The 26,133-nt window shown below is 39.7% G+C and overlaps 1 protein-coding gene across 7 annotated transcripts; it reads right to left on the bottom strand.

Moving 5' to 3' along the window:
• Window positions 1–4,417: 4,417 nt before the first annotated feature.
• Window positions 4,418–23,768, bottom strand: HEMGN (hemogen). Of its 7 annotated transcripts, none has more exons than XM_027615798.1 (7): window positions 23,566–23,768; window positions 23,157–23,257; window positions 22,488–22,563; window positions 15,451–15,576; window positions 13,413–13,506; window positions 7,578–8,764; window positions 4,418–4,573 (listed from the first exon to the last, which is right to left on the bottom strand). In XM_027615798.1, the coding sequence occupies exons 4-7, from the start codon at window positions 15,527–15,529 to the stop codon at window positions 4,467–4,469; spliced, it is 1,467 nt and encodes a 488-aa protein (XP_027471599.1). In that variant the 5' UTR covers window positions 15,530–15,576; window positions 22,488–22,563; window positions 23,157–23,257; window positions 23,566–23,768; the 3' UTR covers window positions 4,418–4,466. The 7 variants fall into 7 exon arrangements, with proteins under 7 accessions (XP_027471599.1, XP_027471601.1, XP_027471604.1 ...); XM_027615800.1 differs by having other exon boundaries at window positions 23,157–23,172; XM_027615803.1 differs by lacking the exon at window positions 23,157–23,257 and adding an exon at window positions 17,154–17,234.
• Window positions 23,769–26,133: the final 2,365 nt, after the last annotated feature.

Raw genomic sequence — 26,133 nt, 5'->3', positions numbered from 1 at the left:
TTAGGAAATTAGAAATTCTTGAGTGGTGGGAATGCACATGATTATTTATACTTATGTGTACTCCCAATTTTTCCACAATAAAAACGATGTTTTGTCAGCAAGGAACCCTAAGTAAGCCTTATTTCACGTCTAATGGATGGGGAGCGTCACACTGGAATAGAGGTTAAGAAGTGGGGGCTTTTTTGTGTTCCATACCACCCGGGAACTGAAGCAAGAATGAAATTGAGAGTCAATATGCCATGTACATGGGAGAGATTGTGAGCTTTGTTTCTGGGCAGCTATGAAATGTTGAGAGCCAACAAGAATCCTGTTTTCATCCCATGCGATGACCAGTTAAATTTGCAGCGATACTATCCCTTCACCTACTTACTTGTAACCTCATCTCTCCCCTATATCAAGTTTCTCTGTACATATAATTCTGTTTCTGGGTTTTTTTTATCCTGTTTGGGGTGGGGGAACATATGGCTTGCAATATGAAATATTCAAAAGCGTGGAAGTCCACAGATTTTAAAAGCTCAGCCATGAAAATCTGTTGCTAAACCTTTTCATTTGTCATGGAGTTATAGATCACTAGTAGAAAACAACCAGCAACAGCCGAAGATATAAAGAGTGGGTTGTGGTTTAAAACACATACACTTTGGGGCGCCTGGGTGTCTCAGTCAGTTAAGCGTCCGCCTTCGGCTCAGGTCATGATCCCAGGGTGCTGGGATCTAGTCCCATGTAAGGGCTCTGCACTCAGCGGGAAGTCTGCTTCTCCTCCCCTCCCTGCTCCGGCTCTCTCTCGCTATCTCCGTCTCCCTCCAATAAATAAAATCTTTAAAAAATAATAAAACTAAAACACTTTAAAAGTGATCAAATTCATATATCTGTTCTCCGTCCTCTGTCCATGAACATTTGAAAAAGAATGCTATTAATCTGTTTCCAGGAGGAATGCCATTAATCTGTGCTCCTGCAAAAACAAGTTTGAGAACAATTGAGCTATATACACTTTATAAAACTGGGGCCGTAATAGCTGCGTTTGCCACTAGATGGTGGTGTTGAAAGTGATGTCTCGCTTAATTTGTGGACAGACTAATGCGGAAAATGAGAGGTATTTGCCCTCCTGACCCTAGATACCATTATCTAATGATAATCATGTAAAATAACGCATTACTGAGTGTGACAAGGACTGCGATGCAAAGCCGATTTGGAGACTCTGATGAAGCAGCTTGCTACATCTAAATTTCAAAGGTAAATTTTCTTTTTATGGAAAACAGGAACTTAAATATGTAGCACTTTTATTATGTGATCCGAGGCTTTTTATTATCCTTTCTGAAGTTATATCTGATTATTTGTAGTTTATAAGGCAACTGTTTCTTTGGAGGTGAGACCTAGGAATCTGCCTTTAAAAAAACCTAAATAATTCTAATATAGGTGGTCATCAGCCTACACTTAGATAAACACTTCTCCTTATAATAGTTCTTAATCTTCCATTTGGATGAAGGATCCCTTTGAAAAGCAATTAAAGCTTTGGGACTTCTCATGCATAATATTAGATTTAAAAGCATAGGATTCATGGATTTTTTTTTTTTTAAGATTTTATTTATTTGACAGAGAGAGACAACACAAGGCGGGGAGAGTGGGAGAGGGAGAAGCAGGCTTCCCACTGAGCCGGGAGCCCGATGCGGGGCTCGATGCGGGGCTCGATGCGGGGCTCGATGCGGGGCTCGATGCGGGGCTCGATGCGGGGCTCGATGCGGGGCTCGATCCCAGACCCTGGGATCATGACCTGAGCTGAAGGCAGATGCTTAACGACTGAGCCACCCAGGCGCCCCGGATTCATGGATTTTTAGGAACCAGTGTTGTACCTGCCATGAGAGGAAAGTAGCACAAAGTAGGGGTAAATGGTAGCAAAACTTTTGATTCTGTGACTTCAAGGTTCAAAGCCAAAGAAGAAAACTGGAAAATGTTTAGATGCACATTGGTGTTTGAATGAGAATAGTGAGAAAGCAGAGGTTGTGTGTATACAGGGAGTGGGGTAAGAGGACAAGCAGAAAGGGTCCTAAGAGGTAAAAAGAGAAGATCCCTCTCCTAATGTACTATATGCCTCATTCCATCTACTTGCTCATCTCTTTCACCTTCATGCCCCTGTGCATTGTACATACGCAAGTATCTTATGGTTCATCTTAATGCAACCCTCTTAGAACATGAAACTTCCATTTACTCTTTTTCTTCTAATGTTGACCCACTCTGGCAGGTGAATTGAGACAAGATTTCTTAAGATTAGACCCAGCATAGAAAAGCATTGAAGAAGTTAGATGTGACTTTAGGTGAGTACCCAGCCTCTCTGAGACTATTCCCTCATCTATAAAACTGGAATGATAATCATTGACCCGCCCATTTCACAGACTCCTGTGCAAATCAAATAAGTGTATATGAAAATATAAATTCTGAAGTGCCATCCAGATGTAAATGACTATTACATGGTAATGCTGCCCTCAATATGTCACTGGACTAATATAACGGGGTGTGAGTAATCCCTGTATGATAAATATATCCCAGGAGGGAAAAAAATGTAATGCTGGTGGGGGGAGTGTGTGCAAACAGGAGGGAAAAGCATTGTAACCTCCTACTATACCAGTGGCGCTCAACTGTAGCTGCACATTAGAATCACCTGGGGACCTTTTCAAATACCCTAAATACAATGTTGTATCCTAGATTGGATCCTGAAGCAGAAAAATGGCATTAGTAGAAAACTAATGAAATCCAAATAATGGTAATGTCACTGTCTTAATTTCATAAGTTTTTATGAATGGACCATGGTTACAGAACATGTTAACATTAGGATAAAGAGGGTGAGAGGTATACAGAAACTTCTGTACTATCGTTAAAAGTTTTCTATAATTTCTAAAATTATTTCTCAAAAATATTATTTAAAACAAAAAAGCAATTTAAAAAATTGCTTGGATGCCATCCTAGAGAGGTAAATCAGAATCTCTGGGGAGGTGTCTGGACAGCTGTAATTTTGAAATCTTCCCCAGTGGTTCTAATGGATCCTGAGGGTTGAGAACCTCTTTCTACACTGTGAACACTTGTGAGAACTGGGATTCTGTCTTGTTCTTCACTGTCTAGCCTAGTACCTGGCACAGTGCCTCTGTACCTATATGGAGAGCTTGTACAATTGTGTCCTTGCTGAACTAAACCTTTACTTGTAAAAATAGCCTTCACTTTGAGTCTTCTGTACTAATAGATGGAAAACTGCAGTTTTCAGATATCTTCCCACCCAGAATAACTCCTATCCCTGCCCCCAGTATCTTTCATTTTCAGCTAACCCTGACCATTATCACCAGATAGATATTCTGAAAATACTAAAACTGCATTGTTCAAAAGTCTTACTTAGTTCCACATTACCTAACACATACTTCTTAGGGATGCAAAATTCTGTCCACTCTAATAATATGAGATTTTTAGCCTATTAGCCTGCTATTCCACATGGACCATGCATCACCTGTAGTTTGCATATAGTTCTCTTGAATATGTCCTGAATTCATCCTTCTCTGTGTCACATACAATACAATAAAGCCACAATCCTCACCTACAGTACAAATCTTTTCCATATTTCAAGGCTCCTTGAAGATGTAATTTTTTTAGGTCACTCCAGCAAAAAAAAAAAAAAAAAAAAAAAAGTGAGTGTTTCCTCTATTGTATCTACTCTTCAAATGACACTAGCATTTACTATTATTTATATTCTGTTTTATTCCCCCCCACAAGACTAGATTAAACCCCTGGTAATGGTGAAACATGTAATAAAGATTTAATGTACATTCTGCACAAATACAATATTTAAAAAGGAAAAAGAGAAAATCAAAATTCAAACACTCCAGTAAGCTGTATTCATCACTCATCACCTCAAAATATCTTTGAAGGAGTCCCAGAGTAATTGTCAAAATTAACTTTAAAAGCCTACCAAGTCTGAATAAAATGTTGAAGCTGTTGTTACATTGATAAGTGAACAAAGTTTACAAGAAAACTATTACTCCCCCGGATTTTAAGTGTTCAGACAATACTTTCTCTACTTTTAAGAATTAACCAAGGAATTAAAAAAAAAAAAAAGAATTAACCAAGGAAAAAATAAATTAAAATAAAGGAATTAACCAAAGAAAGGTTTGTTCTTAAGGGGGGGATCAGTTATTCAGCCATCCCTTTCCCATTTCTGTCTCTCCCCCCACTATCCTCACCCCGATATATGTATACACACACACACACACACACACACACACACACACACACACACACTAGCAGGATATCATCTATGTAATAGAGCCTGAAAAAACACCTTCGTTCTCCCAGATATAGTCTATACATGAAAAAAAAAAACCTTAAAATATTAATGAGTATTGTAGAGATCTACAGTGTTTTGAAAAAACCACACACATAATATATTAAGATGTGTATTTTGTTGGACAACTATTGATGGTTGAGCATTGTTAAAACAAAACATAACTAAAGACATCATTTTCTGGATGAATTTCTTGAGGAACATTTGGAATTGCTGGTATCTCTGGTTCTTCTGCTTTGGGTTTTTCTCTCATTTCTGTAAAATAAAATATGAAAATAGGTTCAATAAATGGTATTGAAACAATTGACTACCTAGAGGGAAAAAAAACTCTCTACCTCATACCTCGCACAAAAGCAAATTTCAGATGAATTAAAGATTTAAATATTAAAATACCATAAGTGTTGTAGGAACAATAAAATGTTTTTTTATAATCTTAGGATTAGAAAGGCCTTTCTAAGCAGAACACAGACCAGAAACCATAAAGGAAAAGAATGACTGGTTTGAATAACTAAATATTAAAATCATGACAGTTTTGAATAAATAAAAATTAAAAATTGGGGCGCTTGGGTGGCTCAGTCGTTAAGCGTCTGCCTTCAGCTCACATCATGATCCCAGGGTCCTGGGATCGAGCCCCACATCGGGCTCTCTGCTCAGCGGGAAGACTGCTTCTCCCTCTCCCACTCCCCGTGCTTGTGTTCCCTCTCTCGCTGTCTCTCTCTCTGTCAAAAAAATAAATAAAATCTTTAAAAAAATAAATAAAATAAATAAATAATTAAAATCTTATCATGTAGATGACAAAACCCACTATAAATAAAGTTAAATCAAAAGCAACAGGGAAAATATTTATAACTTATATGTAGGTGAAGGCTTAATAACTATTATACAGGGATTTTTAAAATCAATCCAAAAAAATCAAATTTAAAATGGAATAGGAATTCAAACAGGCAATTCTCAAAAGAAAAAATTCAAATTTATAACAGTCATGAAATTCAAATTCATGATAATACTAATGCCTAGTAGCAGTAGTTATTTAAAAAGTGGAAATTAAAACAATTAGGTTGTTTGGTTTTGTTTTTTTTTAACCTAACATATAGGAGACGGTTTTTTATTTTTATTTTTTAAAAAGATTTATTTATTTTTTTTAGAGAAGTGGGGGCAAGAGCAGGGGAAGCGGCAGAGGGAGAGAGAGAATCCTTAAGCAGGCTCCCTACTGAGCGCAGACGCTGACATGGGACTCTATCCTAGGACCCTGACATCATGACCTGAGCCAAAATCAGGAGTCAGACATTTAACCAACTGAGCCACCCAGGTGCCCCAGAAAAGTTTTTTAAATGTAATCAGATGAAGTATTGGCAAGGGCCTAGGGGAAAGACACATATAAACTCTTGGTTTGTGTGAGTTGCTACAATATTTGTGGAGGCTAGTCTGACAGAATGTATCCAAACATTAAATGTGGGTACACTTTGGCTCAGCATTTCAATTTCTGGGGATTTATCCAAAGAATATAATCAGACAAACTTAAGCTTCCAGTGCCTCAGTTTCCTTATCTATGAAATGGGGATAATAATTGTTTTTCTATTAGGGCTTTTAACTTTGAATAAAATAATTCACACAAAAGGTTTAATAGTTTCTGGCACATAAAAAGTGCCCAATAAATGTTACTTCCAATGATGTTCATTGAATACTGTTATAATAGTAAAACTTGGCAGTACCCTAAATGTTCGTCATTTCAAAGATTGGTTGAACAAATTATTGCACAGATAACAGCATACCGTACAAATGTTACCAAAGATGTCATTAAGATGGCCATGATATATATTGTATGTGAAAAAATGCAGGTTACAGAATAGATGTATTCTACTATCTCACTTGTTAAAACAAAGGAAAACAACCTTCCGGATGAGGATCAGAGATAGGAGATGGTATTAGAGTGGACTTACTCTATATTCACTTACATATTGCTCTCATTTATCATAATAAACATTCATAATTCATTATTATGAATATTTCCTAATCAGTAAAAAGGGTACATATTTCCATTTGTTTGGCCAGACAAAACCCCGAAACAAGAAAAGCATGAATTAATTGCCCACATTAACCTTAGCAAGAATGAACCTCTTAGAACGGTGCCCTGTGTGGATGAGAGCTGCTTCTCCAGCAGGGGCTCCTGTTGGCATAGGCCCATGCTTCGCCTATCTGCTTTTTTTTTTTTTTTAAAGATTTTATTTATTTGACAGGGAGAGACACAGCGAGAGAGGGAACACAAGCAGGGGGAGTGGGAGAGGGAGAAGCAGGCTTCCCGCCTAGCAGGGAGCCTGATGTGGGGCTCGATCCCAGGACCCTGGGACCGTGACCTGAGCCGAAGGCGGACGCTTAACGAATGAGCCCCCAGGCACCCCTTGCCTGTCTGCTTTTTACTCTAATTTTTTCAAGGTATTTCTTCAAAACCTGTACCTGTGGGAACCCAACTAACCCCTGCTTTTGTTGCACTCATCTTTTAGGAACGAGAACAAATAAGCTACCAGAGGGATTTCTTTAGAAAACAATTCCCTGGGGAGAACTCTGGTCTGGTAGATTCAGCCCATTGCTTATTGTAAAAGGCAATCGAGGTTCTCGCTTAAGTCAAACTGAAGAAAGGTCACATTATCTTAAAAGTGTTATGCTTAGGAGAAGGCTTTTCAGGAACAGACATTGAAATAGAGAGGGGTTTTGGCAAACCTGATAAATCCTACAAAAATGAGTTCCTCAGTAACAGGATCATATTTTGTACCTGTATAAATCCCTTGGTACCTTGTACCCTGAATTTACTTGCTTTTAGTTTGCTGGGGAATTTTCATTCTCAAGAAAAACTGTATTCCTGAAGCTTTCTTGTTAATTTATACTTGATTGTTCTTTAAAATATTTTGTACATAATTCATCTTATGTTGGGTTCATTTCACTTCACTGGCTAAAGCTTCCCAGAATGGAAAGTATGTCAAATACCTACTATACACACTTATATTTTCAATTGTTTTCTTTTAATTCTTCATAAATGTGCCAAACAAACATTGGTTGGCTGAAAAACATTTTTTTACTCGAAACTAGCTAATGAGATTAATGATATCCTTTGCAATAACGGGAGATACTCTACGATTGTTAAAGAAGGCTATAAATCACCACTCTGAGGGACATGCATCTATGTTAGTGCTCTCATTATAAATGGGGAACAAAACCCCATTAAGTGGCAGTGTTGCTGACTTATCCCAGTAAAACACCCTACCTCGAGGAAAAGTATAAACATCCTTAGCATCCTCCTGGTGTGCTTTAGGATCCTGGCCTTGGGGCCCACCTGTTTCTTGGTATGGTTCTGAAAAGCATTCTTTAGGCAGATCCTTATTTTTATATGCCTTAGTAGAAAGATCTTCAGGCCCAAGTGTTTCTTGGTATATTTCAGGTGAATAGTCTTCAGGCCCAGGTGTCTCTTGGTATATTCCAGGTGAATAGTCTTCAGGCCCAAGTGTTTCTTGGTATATTTCAGGTGAACAATCCTCAGGCCCAGGTGTTTCTTGATATATTTCAGGTGGATATTCCTCAGGAGCAGGCATTTCTTGGACTGTGTTTCGAGAGGATGCTTTAGGCACAGCAATTTCTTTATATGTTTCATAAGAGAAGTGTTCAGGTTCAACTGACTCTTGGTGTGTTTTTGTAGAAAGGTCTTTAGGTACAGCTATTTCTTCTGTTTTAGGAAAGAAGCTTTCAACCTCAGCCATTGCTTGATCTGGTTCAGAATTGTATTCCTCAGGTTCAGCTCTTTTTTGGTATGTTTCAAGAGCATACCCTTTAGGCATATCTGGTTTGGGGAATGCTTCAAGAGAGCATCCTTCCAGGTCAGCTATGTCTTCAGGTGTTTTAGAAGGAAGGACTTTGACTACAGCTGTTTCTTGGCACATTTTAGGAAAGAGGGCTTCAGGTTCAGCCATATCAGGGCACAATCTGGAAGGATGGTTTTGAAATACGGCTGTTTCCTGGCACATTGTAAGAGAGAGGGCTTCAGGTTCAGCCATATCTGGACACGTTTTAGAAGGATGGCCTTGAAGTACAGCTGTTTCTTGGCATATTTTAGGAGAGAGGGCTCCAGGGTCAGCCACATCTTGGCATGTTTCAGAAGGATGGTTTTGTACCACTGTTTCTTGTAACTCAGAAGAATTTTCCTGATGTATAATGCTTTCTTGATCCACTGTAGAAAATTGTCTCTCAGGCACAACTTTTTTGGGAGAGGCTACCAGGGACAGCACTTCGGTTATACTCCTAGGCGGTTCAGTCTCTTTCTCCATAGGTGCCAGTGCTTTCTCCATCATGTCCTTTTTAAATTGTGACTGAGATTCCTCCTTCAGTTTTGTATTTTGTTGTCTCTTTCTGCCTCTTTTATTTCCTTTTCCTGTCCTTGGCCGCTTGCATTTTTTCTCTCTGTGGAAGATCAGAATTAGTGTCAGCAACGGGGCTACAGGATTGGAAGAAATGCTTCGCGATAACAGCCCCAGGTCTCCCGCTGCCTGCCGTGTTTCATGACCATGAACAAACCGCTTAATCTCTCTAGGCCTCAACCTCCTTGTTTGTAAAATGAAGGAGTAGTGCTAGATGTTCTCCATTGTCAGGAGATGAATGTCCCTCGGGGACTTTTTGTCTCTGACACCTGGCTCACACAGAATCTTCTTGGTGAGTGTAGAGCGCATGTGCGTGTTTGAGAGCATACACTTAAAGATTGGTTAAAGAAACGTATAACTCATGTTATAAAGGAATAGACTGGCATGCTGGTTTATACAGTAGTCTCTTTGGGTTTAGTTTGTGTGAGTTAGTCCCACTATGCCCTGGGCAAACGGATACAATTGTGTTTCTAGATCTGCCATCCAGGCACAGCTCCTTGTCTATGCAGCCTGTAGACAGAAGATGTATATCTAATTGCTTATCTAATTCAGCATCCTGTGTGCAGAATCCTAAATAGCCGTGATACATGTCAAATGAGATGTACTGTAAGCTGGGTCAAAAGCTGCAAAACCATTTCTGGAAGTAAAGAAGCCTGGTGGAAAGGCATGAGTGGCCATATTATACCTACTCCAAATTAATAGCTAGATGAAGGATCTAAAAGATAAAAGGATATGCATGGAAACTGCGGCCAATGACAAATTGTTAGGTACTGTCACTATAACCAAATACAGATGGCTAATGCAGATGGGCTGGGAGGTTGGGGGAAGAAGAGGTACTATAAATAAACATTTCATCATTTTTCTAAACCTATTGAAATTCTGTTCCAGGCTACCTGCTCTGTGGAGCCTTTTCTTAGAGATCACAGGCTGAAATGCTCTCCTTATTCAGGATTTATGATGAGGGTCATGCTTTTAGGTGAGGAACATAGCCTGCCTCAGATTCTCATTACTTCTGGGGGAATATTCTTATAGTAAATATTCGTATTTCTTTTAGCAAACTAGATAAAACCAGTGCTTTTATGTCTCTGCAGTGCTCATAATTCCTTGCACACTTAAATGGGTACCCTATTCTACCTTTGTTTATGTTTGAAGATTTCCATAGTTAAATTTTCTTAAAGGTTGCCTCACAAAAACCAGTTTGAAATCAATTTAAAAAGTTACATATGTAATAAGACAGTCGAAAATAAGTATTAAAATAATATAGAAGAAAATGTTGCATAAAAACGATAGGATAACACTTCAGCATTTTAGAGTTTAATTCCAAGTAACAAAGGACACAAGGTAATTTATAAAGTCCTTATTGTCAGATTTTTAGAAGATGGTATGTGTGACTTTTTCAGGAAACACTTATTTCATCCTAGATATTAAATCCTAAATAATTTGTTAGGTAGATCTCTATCCGAGGGATTTTGAGTTATGTTCCATGTTCTTCATGGTAGTTTTTCAAAAGATGCAAACATATCTATGTGGCCTAAAATTTAATCCAGACTCTGTCACTGATCAGCTATGTGATCATGGACAGGTCATTTAAACTCTCTATGCCTTGGTTTCTTCATAGGTAAAATGGAGTAAATGGTATCTGTCCAACTTCATGTGGTTGTTGAAAGAATGGCATAAAATAAGGGCGCCCAGGTAGCTCAGTGGGTTAAGCATCCAGTGCTTGGTTTTGGCTCAGGTCATGATCTCAGGGTCCTGAGATTGAGCCCCATGTTGGGCTCCCAGCTCAGCAGGGAGTCTGCTTCCCCTCACCCCTTCCCCCCACTCATGCACTCTCTCTCTCTCTAAAAATAAATTAATTTAAAAAAAAGAATTGCATATAACAACTTGGATGAATGAATTATTCAACTATAAAGTAGTAGTCATATTAATACAGGAAGCACAGGACTTCCTATGAGCCAGGCACTGTTTTGAGCAATTTACTTATTCTGTTATCTCGTATAACCTTCACATCATACACTTATGAGGCAAATACTATTATTATCTCCATTTTGCAGATGACAAAACCGCGGCACTTTCTTGTTCCAGGCCAATTGGCTAGACGGGGGGGCACGCTTCAAATCTAGTCATTCTGGCTTTAATAGCCAGGGCTCTCAACCGTTATACTCCCCTGCTTCTCTCTGGAACCACTAAGGTTTCAGTGTGTGGTATGTTGTAGTAAGAACAGCCCTCAGTAATATAGAGATGTGTCACAAGATCATGGCCAGCCAGCTGCCGAGAGGCTCACCAAGGTGTCATCTCAGTGACTTTTGAAGTGACACTGAAGTGTCACTTCAGTGACTTTTTCAGCCTTGCCCCCGCCCCAAGCCAGCAAACTCAGAAACCCAATTCTATCAGCACACTGAGACTAACTCCATTTATCAGGGATAGAACTTATCAACCATCTCAGAGAGACAAATATATAAACCTAAAGACCAATTTTTAAGTGAACAGTGAGAAAAGCAGAGTCACATAGCAGAGGATATTTGGACTAACATGAATGTAATTCTTTCTCTGTAGCAAGTATTTGAGAAGCCAAATAATGATCAGAAGGTTTCTTGGAGAGTATGGAATTAGGGGAGCTAATAGGATATTCTTCAATAGAGTCACCCGCCACAGGACTTGAGTATAGAAGTTTCTGCTATAACATAATATAACGTAACTCCTGGAAAACCTTTCTGCAAAATCATACACTAAAATACAGTGCTTGTGGGGAGAAATAGAGTTAAGGCAAATGACCCAAATCCTGTGCAACTTTTTTGTTTTTTCTTTTTATTAAGTAGGCCCGATGCGGGGCTTGAACCCTCAACCCTGAGATCAAGACCTGAGCCAGATCAGAAGTCGGGGGCTTAACCAACTGAGCCATAGAGGCACCCCCTGTGCAACTTTTTAACACTAACAAAAACAATAACGGGTACCCGGGAGATAAATTGAGTAGTACAGACAGGCAGCTTCCCCTGGCTGGAGGCTGCCTGGGACATAGCAAAAATACACAAAACAGCAGTGTAAATGCAGGCTTTCAGCTGCTGAGATCGTGCAAATGCTGGTGGTGCTCTGAGCCAGCAGGGCTGCCCTTGGGCTGGGCACAGGGCTTGGGCAAGTGCAACCTACATGTGGAGAGCTGTGCAGGGCCAGTCCTGTCCTCTGGGGAAGGAGCCCCAGAGGCAGGCTGAAAAGGACCCTGCTTATGCAGCAGCTGAAAGCTTTTCCCTTTCCTACCAAAGGTTTTAATTGCATTCCCTTTTGACTAGGAAAAATCTCGAACCCATACAACTTCCACATTATACTGACATCATTCTCCTATTTACCAATCATATGTGAGCTGATTGGTGCTGTAGCAGAATAGCCAGTAATTCAGTCCACTGGGGTGATAGGTGCCCTTTCTCCAGAAAAGTGCTAAAACATTTAGGTTGTACTTTTTTTTAAACAATGCCTAGAAATATGTATACCTATTTTATCTTTGCCATCGAAAGAAACATTTTTGCAGCAATGAAGAAATGCAAATCTAACTGCTAATTTAACAACAACAACAACAACAATAATAATATAAGAGTGTTTAGATGAGTGGTTCTCAACTGGGAGGCAATTTTGCCCCTTCATCACCCCCCTCCCTATGTCCCATGCCAGGAGACATTTGACAATGTCTGGAAACATTTTTGATTGTCACAATGTGGGTAGGGGAGTGCTATTACTTTCTAGATGCCAGAGATGCTGCTAAACATCTGCAATGCACAGAACAGCCTCCCACACAAAGAATTATCCTGCCCACAGCATCAATAGTGCCCAGGTTGAGATACTCTGGCTTAGATGGGTGTTGCACTTTGGCTCCTTGGACTCCCCATTTCTATCTCCAAGCATCTCCAAGTACCTCTGTTTTCATACTCCTATTCTAAATGGATGCACTTAGAAGCTGCCTCATTTATAATCATGGTCTCGTACTCCCTCCCTGAGATTATATACAGGTGACTTTGCTTGGAGATTTAAAAACTCCTAAACTCTTCCATCACTTATTTCCATGGTTTATTCCATGGAGAGTTAACGCACTCATTCAATTAGGATTTTACTAATTGAAAGCCTGGAAAACTAACGAAGTTCTCCTCAAAGTTATCTCCTGCTCCCAACAAGATGTTTCTATGTTTATATCACCAGAGTAGTAGAACACCAGACCTCTCTACAGTATAATTCAACTGCCTGGGGCTTTTATTTAAAAAGAACAGGAAGAGGGACGCCTGGATGGCTCAGTCAGTTAAGCGTCTGCCTTCAGCTCAGGTCATGACCCAGGGTCCTGGGATCGAGTCCCGCATCGGGCTCCTTGCTCAATAGGGAGCCTGCTTCTCCCTCTGCCTGCCACTCCCCCTGTTTGTGCTCTCTCTCTCTGACAAATAAGTAAATAAAATCTTTAAAAAAAATAAAAAGAATAGGAATAAAATTCTGTTCCCACCCCTTTACTAGCTATGTGACTTTAGGCAAGAGATTTAACCTTTGAAGACTTGGTTCCTTTTTTTTTTTTTTTTTTTGTAAAATAGGGATAACACCTCCCAAATTATGGGATTGTTGGAAAGATAAATATAGTATGTAAAAGCACTCAGCGCTACTTGACCCACAGCACATACTTGACAAATATCAGTTCCTTTTCCCTTGCAATGATACTATACCCAAAATGCCATTGCAAATTTTGCTTCTCTTGTGCTTCAGCTTTCCTTTTTCTGAGTTGCTCTCTGTTTCGCAAATTCCAAGTTCCAATGACTTCTGTAGGATCAAAATGGAAGTTAGAGGATGCAGTGATAAATTGTGGCATTTATCAGCAAGAGTCCTATGGCAGAGTGGTAGAACCCCTATACTAGGTGTCTGTTTTGTTCCGAGCTTTGGGGGGACAAGGACCATATCTTATTTACCCTTGTACCTCCAAAGAATGCCTAGGAACAAACATTCAGTAAACATTTTTAAATGAAAGGGTCAGTACCTAAGTGTGCCATCAACCCATTAATTTCTTCAAAATAATTTTACATATTATAGGAACATAAAAGAAAAAAATTAGCCATGTTCTGCCATCCTTCACATTATAACCCATTTTCATTTTATTTCTCATACCCATCTAGCCCATATATTACACAAATTTGTAATGACAGTATACCATATATCATTATTAATCTAACATTATGTCAGATATATTTTCTATGAGATAGTCCTTATAACTTTAATCAAGTTGATGGATTCCTGTTTGCCCAGTCATTCCACTTGTATTGGTTGTTGCCAATTTTAAGGGTTTTTTTTTTTGCCATTGTAGATCAAATTATAATAAGAATATTCATGCATACAGCTTTTTTCCTTTTGAATTTTTTTCCTTAGGATGATGTTTCTCTAAGTTCTTTGGAAAGTTATCAAAAAAAGGTTCTGTTGCCTTTTTCTGTTTATCAAAAAAATGTTCTGTTGCCTTTTTCTGTTTTTTGTGAAAAGTTAATGGGTCTTCTTAGAGCCTGTAAAGTGATTACAAACTTGCACTGAGATCCCCAAGAGCCAGAGCATGCCCTTGGACCACAGCACCTTTTGTTCTTAGGACAGAAGTTCTTATGGTGAACTTAGATGGAAGAATATTATACCTTTATTTTCACCAATGTCTAATTACATTTCCTTCAATTATGAACGTAGGTGACAAACCTCAGCAATTTTTGTGCAGTAAGTGACTTTGTCACCAAAAGAAATCAGATTTTTTTCATATTACAATACAGTTGTTTCAGATACCTTAAAATATAATTTATTTGAGATAATATATTTGATTTGATACAATGGTTTTAGACCCACTTAATATAATCTTGTTATTTAATACATCCATAAATAAGCATATATATTGTTGTATCACAATTTTTCATTTTGATAACTGTATCTTAGAGTTGTTTCCTTTGGAATCCTATCAATTTTATGTATTTAAAATATTTATTTTAAAAAGGGGTCTATAGGTGGGTGCCTGGGTGGCTCAGATGGTTAAGCGTCTGCCTTCACCTCAGGTCATGATCCCAGGGTCCTGGGATCGAGTCCCGCATCGGGCTCCCTGCTCCTTGGGAGACTGCTTCTCCCTCTGCCTCTCTCTCTCTCTCTCTCTCTCTGTCTGTCTTTCATGAATAAATAAATAAAATCTTTAAAAAAAAAAGGGGTCTATAGGTTCATCAGAATGCCAAAGGGATCCATGGCACAAAAGTGTTTTAAAAACTGTCTCAAGGCCTAGGGTTCTGCAAAAAACGTTTTGAGAAATGCCACGTTAGGACAGACTCAAGACTAAGTTTAGTGAGTCAAGAGAATAAGCGCTATTACAGTTGTGGCAATAAGTAGACCAGATCTCTTTCCAAAAATCATACCAAATTTACATTACTATAAAAGTATAAGTGTGTACTTGTTTTACCACAACCATCCAGTACTGGGTATTTTCATTTTCTTTCACTTGAATATATTATTAATAATTTACTTGCTATCTCCTTGTGTTTCTCTGGCTTACTAGAATCAATGCGCTAGAAGTCACCTCAGAAGGTATACAATCCCAATCCTTCCCATCTAAGGTTATGTGAACATACTCAATTATGTCCTTTTTGGGAGCCAGATTCATAAAAATTAGGAAAATAATCACAGCCTCAGTTCTTCCCAACAGTCACTAAGACATCTGAGTGGCCACTAGAGACCTCTCAAGATCTCTTTCATTACCTGGAACATGGTTCTCTTCTTGGTGAGGATTAGGTGTCTGATGGAGTTTCAAGTGAGATTGGTCCTTTCCCAAATCCATCTTGCTGTAATACCTTCCTGCTCTTTGGTCTGACTTCCACAAGTAACCTTTTTAAAAATATCAAAAGCACCTAACGGTTAAACACACACAGACACCCAGGCACACAAATTTACTTGTCACTTAACTTCCCGCCTAAAAGTTTTATCTGGTTGGACCACAGCTGTTGGCTACTTCTACTTTCTTTATCACACTGCACAAGTATGAGTAGGGGGCATGGTTAGTCCTACCATCCTCATCCTGTAGCATAGTTGCTAGTTATAGAGGGAGCCCCATGGCCACAGCCTGGCATGGCACAGCCTCTGGTACAACAGTCATTTATTTCTGTCTGCCAAAAAGTGCCTGAGTCTGATGGTCCTTTTTCCTAGACCCAAGGTCTAGGAACTAATCGGTCCATGTCCTAGAATAAGTCACCTCCCCTTTCTGTGACTCTTTCCTCATTTGCAAGGTGGGTAAATAATTCCTGATTTGCCCACCTCACACAGTTCTTGTGCAAAAGTGAAAATAATGAATGTGAACATTATGAAGATGTGAAATTAATCTTACATGATTTTCCTGCATATGGCATTCTTTTTACCTTAATCTGTTGCAAAATAATGTAAAGTTTTGCTGTAGATGCTGTGAAATTTAGATGATAGACCCAAAGAACTAAATTAGGAATTCAAAGCAAATCTGAACCCTTTTCTGCTCACCTGATCATTGTCCAGTGACTCAAGATAACTAGTGAAATCCACCGTTATTTGTCCAGGAAAGGTCAGAAAGAATTTCGTAATGAAAATATGACCATATTATGCCACAGAAATTAAGTGGAAACCAGAGGAATTACCCCATCCCCAGTTGGTCACCCCACTTGAGAAGGCAGGGAGGCACAGAGGACCATGACTGTTCAAATAGGGAAGGACCACTGAACACACCTTGATCTGAGCAGCCCATCTGTGAGAAACGCAGGATTAACAGTATTCTAGAGTCATAGATTGCATTGAAGAGAGTTTGAATTCCAGTGTTGCTTAGGCAAGTTAGATAGCCTAGGGGGGCCAATTGACCTATCTACACATGGGGACAATATTGGTATCTATCTCCTGGTGTTATTGGGAAGATTAAATCAAATAATCTGTATAAAACATGTATAAAACATTTTATATGTGCCTGGCATATTGAACTTGCTTAACAAGTGTTAGCTGCTTTTATTAATAATAAAAATATAGTAACCAGATTTTGGTAAACCAAGTCATGGGTTTTTTTTTTAGATTTTATTTTTTACTTATTTATTTGAGAGAGCACAAGTGGGTTGAGGGTCAGAGGGAGAAGCAGACTCCCCGCTGAGCAGGGAGCCTATGCGGAACTCGATCCCAGGACCCTGAGATCTTCGACCTGAGTCGGAAGTCAGACACTTAACTGACTGAGCCACCCAGGCATCCCCCAAGTCATAGTTTTAAATGCACTGAAGAAATGCAGGAAATCTGAAAAGAATCCTTTATAAAGAGAAAACCTTTAAAATGTGAATAGATGCCTCCTACTTCTCTAGACTAGTAAGGCATTAGAAGTAGAAGAGTCCCCAAAACCATCTAGTTCCCTCCCCCCATTTTATATAGAGATAAACTGAGAGCCAAGGAGAGGAATGATTTACCTGCCCCAAATTTTCTTACTTATTGCCAACAGCACCTCTTACTGATTATAAGACAGGTTATCTCTTCAGGCTTGATCTTACCTGCGTATGAAAATGTATGTGTAGTGTGAATGGATGAGAGAAGCAAGTTTTTCAAACACACTGGAAAATATCGAGAATTACATAACCAACACCCATATACCCAGCACCCAGACTTAATGTGGTTTTCAGTCATCAGATCCTAATGCTTTAGCTTTAAGTTTCTCAGTTCTCCAGTCTTTCCCATAAGAAAAGGTCTAAAAACTCATAACCTCAGAGACTCTCTCTTCAAAGGAGTCCTGGAGGGAATGGAAGGTGTAATTTGCAATTTGTCTCTTGACAAGTTTTGGATTTTCAGATATAGGGTTTAAAGAAATCAAATACAAACTCAAAAGTTTTAAAAGTAATATGTTGGCTAACTGAATAAAAAAATAAAAATAAAAAATTTTAAAGTAGTAGTGTTTATCATTTAAACTGGTATTTCAAATATTGGTCCCTTTATTTGATGCTTTAATTCATACTGGTTGTTTCTTATGATAGCTCAATAAAATAACCTCATAAAATATCTCTGGGGTACCTTACAGAAGATGTAGAAGTACTTCTTTTTTTTTATGTTATGTTAATCACCATACATTACATCATTAGTTTTTGATGTAGTGTTCCATGATTCATTGTTTGCGTATAACACTCAGTGTTCCATGCGCAGAAGTACTTCTTAATTAGAATGATCCTTACTCAGGGCTAATTACATTCAGTTCAATGATTCGGCAAACCTTAGGGAATGGCACGTACTGTGCCAAATGTTGACCAAGACTGTCAGGATGCAAAGACCAACAGGTGTAGTCCCTGAATTCTGGGCACCATATGCTCAAGATAGACATACACATCTTTATTGTAAGGAAATAATAGATTCGTTAGCCTGCTGCAGCCTTCCTAAGTTGATTCCACTCCTGTCTCATGTTCCTTGTATCTAGAAGCAGAATGTGGAGGGACTATGAGAGGGCGGGGTCTTAAGTTAACAGTAGTAGGGCCAATAGTGGGTGGAGGAAGCCAGTGGAGGGACTTTGGAGCAAACTAGATTGGAAGTTGGGCAAGGTGTCTTTGATGTGATAAGCAGGCCAGAGCAGGAACTTGCCTGGGGCAGAAGTAGCCACACAGCAAGTTCAAAAGCCATAGTTCATTGTCCCTTCTCTCTGTAGAAAACTCTGGAGTCATTGCCAGAATGTGAGATCTTAGCCATTAAAGGCTGGATATTTTTTTAACAAATGCTGCCTGGTTCTAGAGTTATTTGCATATAAACACACGTGAAACCTCTCTCTAAGCGTCAAACTCTTAGGGGGTAGTCACCTCTCCTGACTCACCTTTCCATCCCCACAGTATAATCTAGTGAGAGGCTGCCACAGGAGCCCCCCATAAATGCCCACACTCCTCTATGCAGGGCATGCAGCCTGTGAAGGTACTTCATACACTCAGAGGACCCGACCTGGCTATGACTTAATAAAAGTAATTCCATTGTCTGTTCCAGAACTCTGCCTGCTGTCATTCACTGCACTGTCCTATGTGCTGGAGATACGGCAGCTAAAAGACAAAAGACCCTGCCTGTACAGTCTACAGTCTAATGCGGAGAGAGAAACGCTAAGCAAATTTTTTAAAAATATATCAGATGGTGATGAGTGTTTTAGAGAAAATTGAGCAGGGAACAATAGGTTAAGGAATGAGGGGAAGGTCGATGCTGGTTGCTATTTAAATAGGGTGGTCAAGGAAGGCTTGATGGATAGCGTGACCGTTGAGCAGAACGAAGGAGGGGCCAGCCAAGCTGATAGCTGGGAGGGCATTCCAGGCAAAGAGACATGGGCAAATGGCCTGCAGTGGTAGGAAATAGGTTCAGAGGGGTAAGTTTGTTGCATCTTGTAGGGATTTCTACTCTGAATGAGATGGATAGTCATGGGATGGTTTTGAAGAGAAGACTGATATGATCTGACATATATTTAAAGGATTATTCCGACTACTGTGTGGAAAATAGACTCTTAGCGACGGAGGAGGAGGCAGAAGCAGGGAGACCAGTTAGAAGGGTCTTGCAATAATCCAAGTGAGCTGTGATTAAGCCTTGAACTGTGATGGGAGTGGTAAAGAAGTGGTCAGATTCTGGAGTAGCTTCCAAGTTGGATATGGAGTGAGAGATGGTCAAAGACTAAGACAAGGGTTTTGGTCTGAGCAACTGGAAGGATGGAGTTACCATCAATACATGAGGAAAGCTGGGAGGAGCAGACTTGCAGGAGATGAGGAGTTTAGTTTGGGACATGCTAACAGATTAGGGAGGAAACAGCAAAGGAACAGCCAGTGAAGCAGAGGGAAACCGGAAAAGTATAGTGTCCCAGAAGCCATGTGGAAAATATGTTTCAAGGAGAAGGGAGTGATCATTTGTGTCAAATTTTGCTAATAGGTAAAGTAGATATTGTTATAGGTATATATATATACCCGTCTGTGAGAAATGCAGGATTAACAGTATTCTAGAGTTATATATATATATATATACACCTATATATATATATAAAGGTAAAGTAGAAGAAGTATTGAGGGTTGTCTATTTCCTAACAATTCAATTAATTATAGATTGGAGCCCAGAGAGGTCATATAGGCAGGACGAAGCTACATGATTTGCAGGGCCCAGTGCACAATGAAGATGCACAGCTCCTCCTACAAAAATTAAGAATTTCAAGTTAAGGGGCACCAGGGTGGCTCAGTCAGTTAAGCATCTGACTTCAGCTCAGGTCATGATCTGAGGGTCCTGGGATTGAGCCCCATGTCAAGCTCCACACTCAGCGGGAAGGCTGCTTGCCCCTCTGCCCCTCCTCTTGCTCGCACACTCTCTCTCAAAAAAAAATAAATAAATAAAAATAAACTCTTAAAAAAAAAAAAAAAAGAATTTCAAGCCGACCATAGCAGAAAATTAAACCCAGCACGGGGCCCTCCCTACTTTCACAAGTCTTTCGCTGGATTCTTGCAGCAGACATAAAATAACTATCGCCATTTTTCAGATCAAGGTACTAAGTGCTAAGTATCGAGTGATTTCAGGTCACAGAGCTAGAGTAAATCTGGAACCTGGGCCTTCAGCTTCCCAGTCTGGTGTTCTACCTACAAGACCAAACCCATTATTGAGGGAGAGATGGCTTTTCTACCTCCTGACCCGTCTGGAGCAAGTTTAAATATTGAGGACTTGTTCATGCATTTCAGAGGGCTGAATGAACCAGGCAGGTGTGGGAGGGAAGGAAACATGGCTAAGAGCTTCTCCCCTAGGGCTCTCATGATGGGGGTGAGCAGGGCACACAGGATACTTTTATCCCATCAAAAACATGATCTGACACAAGTGCTCCAAAGCTAATGTAGTTTTAGGGTATACTGATAATTATAGAGCCCCCACACCAGGGGGAGATCAGAGTCCTGCTACATTGTGGTTTGTCATGCCATACCTAGAGCATCATACTGTGAGGACCATGTGAGTGATATTTGAGAATGTGTACGAAAAAGAGCAAAGAGTATGTAGCTGTACCATTTCCTGGCTGTGTAATTTGGGGGGAAATTGCTCAGTTCTTTCTAATCCTGGGCTTCTTCACTTGTAAAACAGGAAAAGTAAAACCTCACAGGGATTCTGTGAGAATGAAAGCGATCATGAGAGCTTTTTGTAGAATGAAAAGCACTGTGCGGATAGGAGGTCCTAAACTTGGGCGGTGTTCATAGGTATTGTTGGAGTGGTCTAATGATGCACCGAGGCATTTTCCTAGAGTGCATTTGGGCACAAAAGTCAGGAAAGGGAAGATATCATGCACTTATTTTTCTTAGTGTTCCTTCCTTGCTAAAATACTTTTCCAAAGCTTTTGAATTCTTTTCAAAGAGCGTATCAAACTTTGTTTTCCTAAGTGGAGAGGGAGAGTTTCTGGTTTCCCTCTCTCACAGTCTGCGGATGCGTGATAAATGAGTTCTGTCTCCGCTAAAGCAGATGCTGCTGGACTCCTAGTGATAACATGGTCTACGGCTTTAGAATGGCGGCAACCTGCCTTTCAATCTAGTTTGTTGCAAATGTCCTCCTCTGGCCTCCTCCACCAATGTTTCTTTCTACTTCTTCCTGTATAGACAAATAGGCATCTCCGGATGAACTGTGTGTGGTCATTCATCTGGGGAAGAACAATTCTGCTCCAACCTTGAGCCGCCACCACATCTCTATCCTTTCTTTTCCCAACGTCTTGAACTCCTACCGTACTCAGTTGACCTCCTTTTCCCCCACACCCCTTCTTCCTTCCTTCACACCTGCAGTCTAGTCTTTCTTTCCACATATTCTTCTCTCATCAGCAATACCTAGAGGCCAAGTCCAGTGGCCCCTCCACAGTTCTCTCTCTCTCTCTCTCCGAGAGACTCACTCATGACCCCTCCCAGCACTTCCACCCCCCTTGAAGCCTGCTCTGGCTCTTGGCATCTGTGGGGATATGTTCTTCACCTCTCTCCCTCTTCCTCATCCTTCCTCACAGGCTTCTCTTTCACTTCCCTCAATGTGGGAGGTATTTCCCAAGGATGACTCCCTGATCTTTCCTCTGTATACTCCTACCCTTCTTAGATGGTTGATCCACTGTATACATTTAGTTATTACCTCTGTGCAGATATCTTCTAAATAAATATCAGTCTGAGTTCCAAGCTCAAGTTTTCAAGTGTCTCTTGGATATCATTCATTACAGAATATCCCACTGCACCTCCAACTTAGCATAGCAAAAAGCAAATCTATCTGCCCCCTAAGGCTACTCTCCTCTGTGGTTTCTTTCTATTAGAACAGTAGCACCATGCTCGTGGTCATCTAGTTGGAAACCTTCACAGTTGTCTTGGCCTCTGCCTCCTCACCGCTTCTCACATCCAGATGGACACAGTTCTATGAGTTTCTTCTTCCCAGTGTCCCACATGTTCATTCCCTCTTATCCTTCCCCATGCTACCAGCCCAGAGAGGGACCTCAACTTCTGATTGGAAATACTGGAAAAGATTCCTAGGTGGTTTATCTGTTTCCCTCTTCCCTCACCATCCCCAGACTGTCTTGCACAAACAGCTAGAACATTGCCCTTATGGCTGACTCTGAACTGGTCATTACCATGTGTAGAATACTGTAAAGTCTCAGTAATACTTGCAGTCTAAAGACTAAATTTCTCAGCCTGGCCTTTAAAGCCAACTTCCCAATCTTCCCACCCATTACTTTCCTGAAAATATCCGCTATTCTAATTAAACAGTGCCATTTGTCCTCCCTGTTTGCCCTTGGCTCTCTCTAACACCCACAGTACCTTTATTCACACCTCCGGGCTGTTCAGTGCTCTCTCCTTGTATCTGCCCATCCAGATAGTGAGTGCCTCACAAAGCCTTTGTTGTTGTTGTTGATGATGATGATGATGATGATGATGATGATGATGAAATATTAGCCACTTTACAAACACATAATAGGTACCTGATATATACATACATTATCCCATTTAGTCTGTCCAACTAATATTATCCATACTTCACTGATAAGGACATTACTGGTTTAAAGAGATTAGGTTATATCCCAAGATCATATAAGCTCATTAGTGCCAGAGTTAGGGCTCAAAACCAAGGCCGTCTGTCTCTAAAGTCCAGATTTCACCATTCTGTTCTACTTCCTCTTCCTATCTAGAAGTGATCTCTCCCTTCCAAGCTATAATCACACTTAATTTGGGCTTCTTGTATGATAAATATCACATAATATTTTAATTTTAATTAATAAAAGGGTTTCTCCCCTTTTATTCATTTCACAAAAATAATAATAACAAATGTTTATTGAGCACCTGCTTACCATACCCCAGGCACACTTCTAAGCATTTTATATATAATTCATTTAGTCTCTGCAACATCCTTTAAGGTAAGTATTGATATCCTTGTTTTATAGATGAAGAAACTGAAGGACAGGCATTGACCCTTTGCCATAAATCACTCACCTAGTAAGTGGCACAGCTGGGTGGATATAGAAGATCCAAGAGTTTGAATATAGAAGATCATATACTTAATCCCTTTGTTCTCTTACCTCTTAATTCTACTTCTTTCATATGTAATAAAATAAGATAGCAATATATTTTCTTTTCCAATCCCCTCCCTCTCCTGGCGTCCCTCCTCTCCCTTAAACTTCCCCTCTTTTGGCCATTTGTTGACTCTTTATTCTACCCAAAACAATGCAGGGTGTTGGGGATACAAAGTAAAAAAAAAAACAAAAAAAAAAAAACAGCATACATAGAACAGTAAGAGAACACGGATGAGGGACACTGGCTAAGATGGAAAGAGAGGGACTTCTTTGAATAGATGATCTTGAGCTTGGTTTTGAAGGGTGAATAGGAATTAACTAACACCTACCTCTCATGACTACTATGGAAATTTAAAATGATGAATTATGGAAACCATCCAGCTCACAGCCGACCTTAATGCGCTGGCTGTTATTATAATTGTTCATAATCTAATAATAAGTGAAACAGAACCACTAAATAGGAAAGCTGAGCAAGGCATTAGAGTCATTTTCTAGGTAAGAAAGTGGAGATCCAGATGGAGGCCAGTGTCACACAGGCTTAGTGGCAGTTAGAACTGGAATCTGGATCCTTTAAGAGTTCTACCATTTTCCCTTCACTTGTCTGGTATTCTGAACTCTCCTGTCTACAAGTCAATCTATTTCATTCCCTCGATTAATGAGTATTTCCCAAACTTTCCAATTGTTTACATTCCCTACTTGTGACTTTTGCCAGATTCTTGTAATAACGTCTCCTATATTATTATGTACTTAATATTTTTTCCTCAAATAAACTTATTTTACTGAAAGTATTTCAAACATTTTTTTAAGTAGGCTCCAGGCCCAGTGTGGAGCCAAATACAGGGCTTGAACTCACCATCCCGAGATCAAGACCTGAGTTGAGATCAAGAGTCGGAACTTTACTAAAAGTATTTCAAATGGAAATTTTATATCACCATTGTAAACAGAAAACCAATCAGAGGCTTGTGCTATAATAAATTATATTTCACCTAAGGCACATTAAAATAAATACCAAACTATTTTTTTAAATTTTATTTTGTTATGTTAGTCACCATACAATACATCACTAGTTTTTGGTGTGGTGATCCACGAACCATTGTTTTCGTATAACCCAGTGCTCCATGCAGTAGTGCCCTCCTTAATACCCATCACCGGGCTAACCAATCCCCCCTCCCCCCTCCCCTCTAAAACCCTGTTTCTCAGAGTCCATAGCCTCTCATGGTTCATCTCTCCCTCCGATTCCCCCCCCTTCATTTTTCCCTTCCTTCTCCTGATGTCCTCCATGCTATTTCTTATGTTCCACAAATAAGTGAAACCATATGATAATTGACTTTCTCTGCTTGACTTATTTCACTTAGCATAATCTCCAGTCCCATCCATGTTGATGTAAAAGTTGGGTATTCATCCTCTCTGATGGCTGAGTAATATTCCATTGTATATATGGACCACGTCTTTATCCATTCATCTGTTGAAGGGCATCTCGGCTCTTTCCACAGTTTGGCTATTGCAGACATTGCTGCTATGAACATTGGGGTGCATATGGCCCTTCTTTTCACTACATCTGTGTCTTTGGGGTAAATACCCAGAAGTGCAATTGCTGGGTCATAGGGTAGCTCTATTTTTAAATTTTTGAGGAACCTCCACACTGTTTTCCAAAGTGGTTGTACCAACTTGCATTTCCCACCAACAGTGTAAGAGGGCTCCCCTTTCTCCACAACCTCTCCAACATTTGTTGTTTCTTTCCCTGTCCATTTTTGCCATTCTAACTGGTGTAAGGTGGTATCTCATGTGGTTTTGATTTGAATTTCCCTGATGGCTAATGATGATGAACACTTTTTCATGTGTCTGTTAGCCATTTGTATGTCTTCTTCAGAGAAGTGTCTTTTCATATCTTTTGCCCATTTTTTGACTTGATTATTCGTTTTTTTGGATATTGAGTTTGAGAAGTTCTTTATAGATCTTGGATACCAGCCCTTTTTCAGTAGTGTCATTTGCAAATATATTCTCCCATTCTGTGGATTGCCTCTTTGTTTTGTTGACTGTTTCCTTTGCTGTGCAGAAGATTTTTATCTTGATGAAGTCCCAAAAGTTCATTTTTGCTTTTGTTTCACTAGCTTTTGGAGATGTATCTTGAAAGACGTTGCTGTGGCCAATGTCAAAGAGGTTACTGCCTATGTTCTCCTCTAGGATTTTGATGGATTCCTGTCTCACATTGAGGTCTTTCATCCATTTTGAGTTTATCTTTGTGTATGGTGTTAGAGAATGGTCGAGTTCCATTCTTCTGCATGTGGCTGTCCAATTTTCCCAGCACCATTCATTGAAGAGACTGTCTTTTTTCCTGCTTTGTCAAAGACTATTTGACCATAGAGTTGAGAGGGTCCATATCTGGGTTCTCTATTCTGTTCCATTGGTCTATATGTCTGTTTTTGTGCCATTACCATGCTGTCTTAGTGATCACAGCTTTGTAATATAGCTTGAAATCGGGCAACGTGATGCCCCCAGCTTTGTTTTTCTTTTTCAACATTTCCTTGGTGATTCGGGGTCTTTTCTGATTCCATACAGATTTTAGGATTGTTTGTTCCAGCACTTTGAAAAATGTCATTGGAATTTTGATTGGGATGGCATTGAAGGTGTAGATTGCTCTGGGTAGCATAGACATTTTAACAATATTTACTCTTCCGATCCATGAGCATGGAATATTTTTCCATCTTTTTGTGTCTTCTTCAATTTCTTTCATGAGTGTTCTGTAGTTCCTAGAGTATAGATCCTTTACCTCTTTGGTTAGGTTTATTCCGAGGTATCTTATGGTTTTTGGTGCTATGGAGAAATGGAATATAGAGAAATGGAATCATTTCTCTAATTTCTCTCTCTATAGTCTCGTTGTTAGTGTATAAGAAAGC

Source organism: Zalophus californianus, chromosome 13 (genome assembly GCF_009762305.2).
Source record: "Zalophus californianus isolate mZalCal1 chromosome 13, mZalCal1.pri.v2, whole genome shotgun sequence".
Classification (NCBI taxonomy): Eukaryota; Metazoa; Chordata; class Mammalia; order Carnivora; family Otariidae; genus Zalophus; species Zalophus californianus.
The sequence above is the reverse complement of the archived record's forward strand: the minus strand, read 5'-3'. Positions and strand labels throughout refer to the sequence as shown.

Coding starts and splice junctions, on each gene's coding strand:
- HEMGN (XM_027615798.1), bottom strand. CDS start 15,529: ATGGATTTGGGAAAGGACCAATCTCACTTGAAACTCCATCAGACACCT. Junction 13,507..15,450: donor AGAAGAGAACCATGTTCCAG/GTAATGAAAGAG, acceptor TTGATCCTACAG/AAGTCATTGGAACTTGGAAT. Junction 4,574..7,577: donor TGTTTATACTTTTCCTCGAG/GTAGGGTGTTTT, acceptor TTTATTTTACAG/AAATGAGAGAAAAACCCAAA.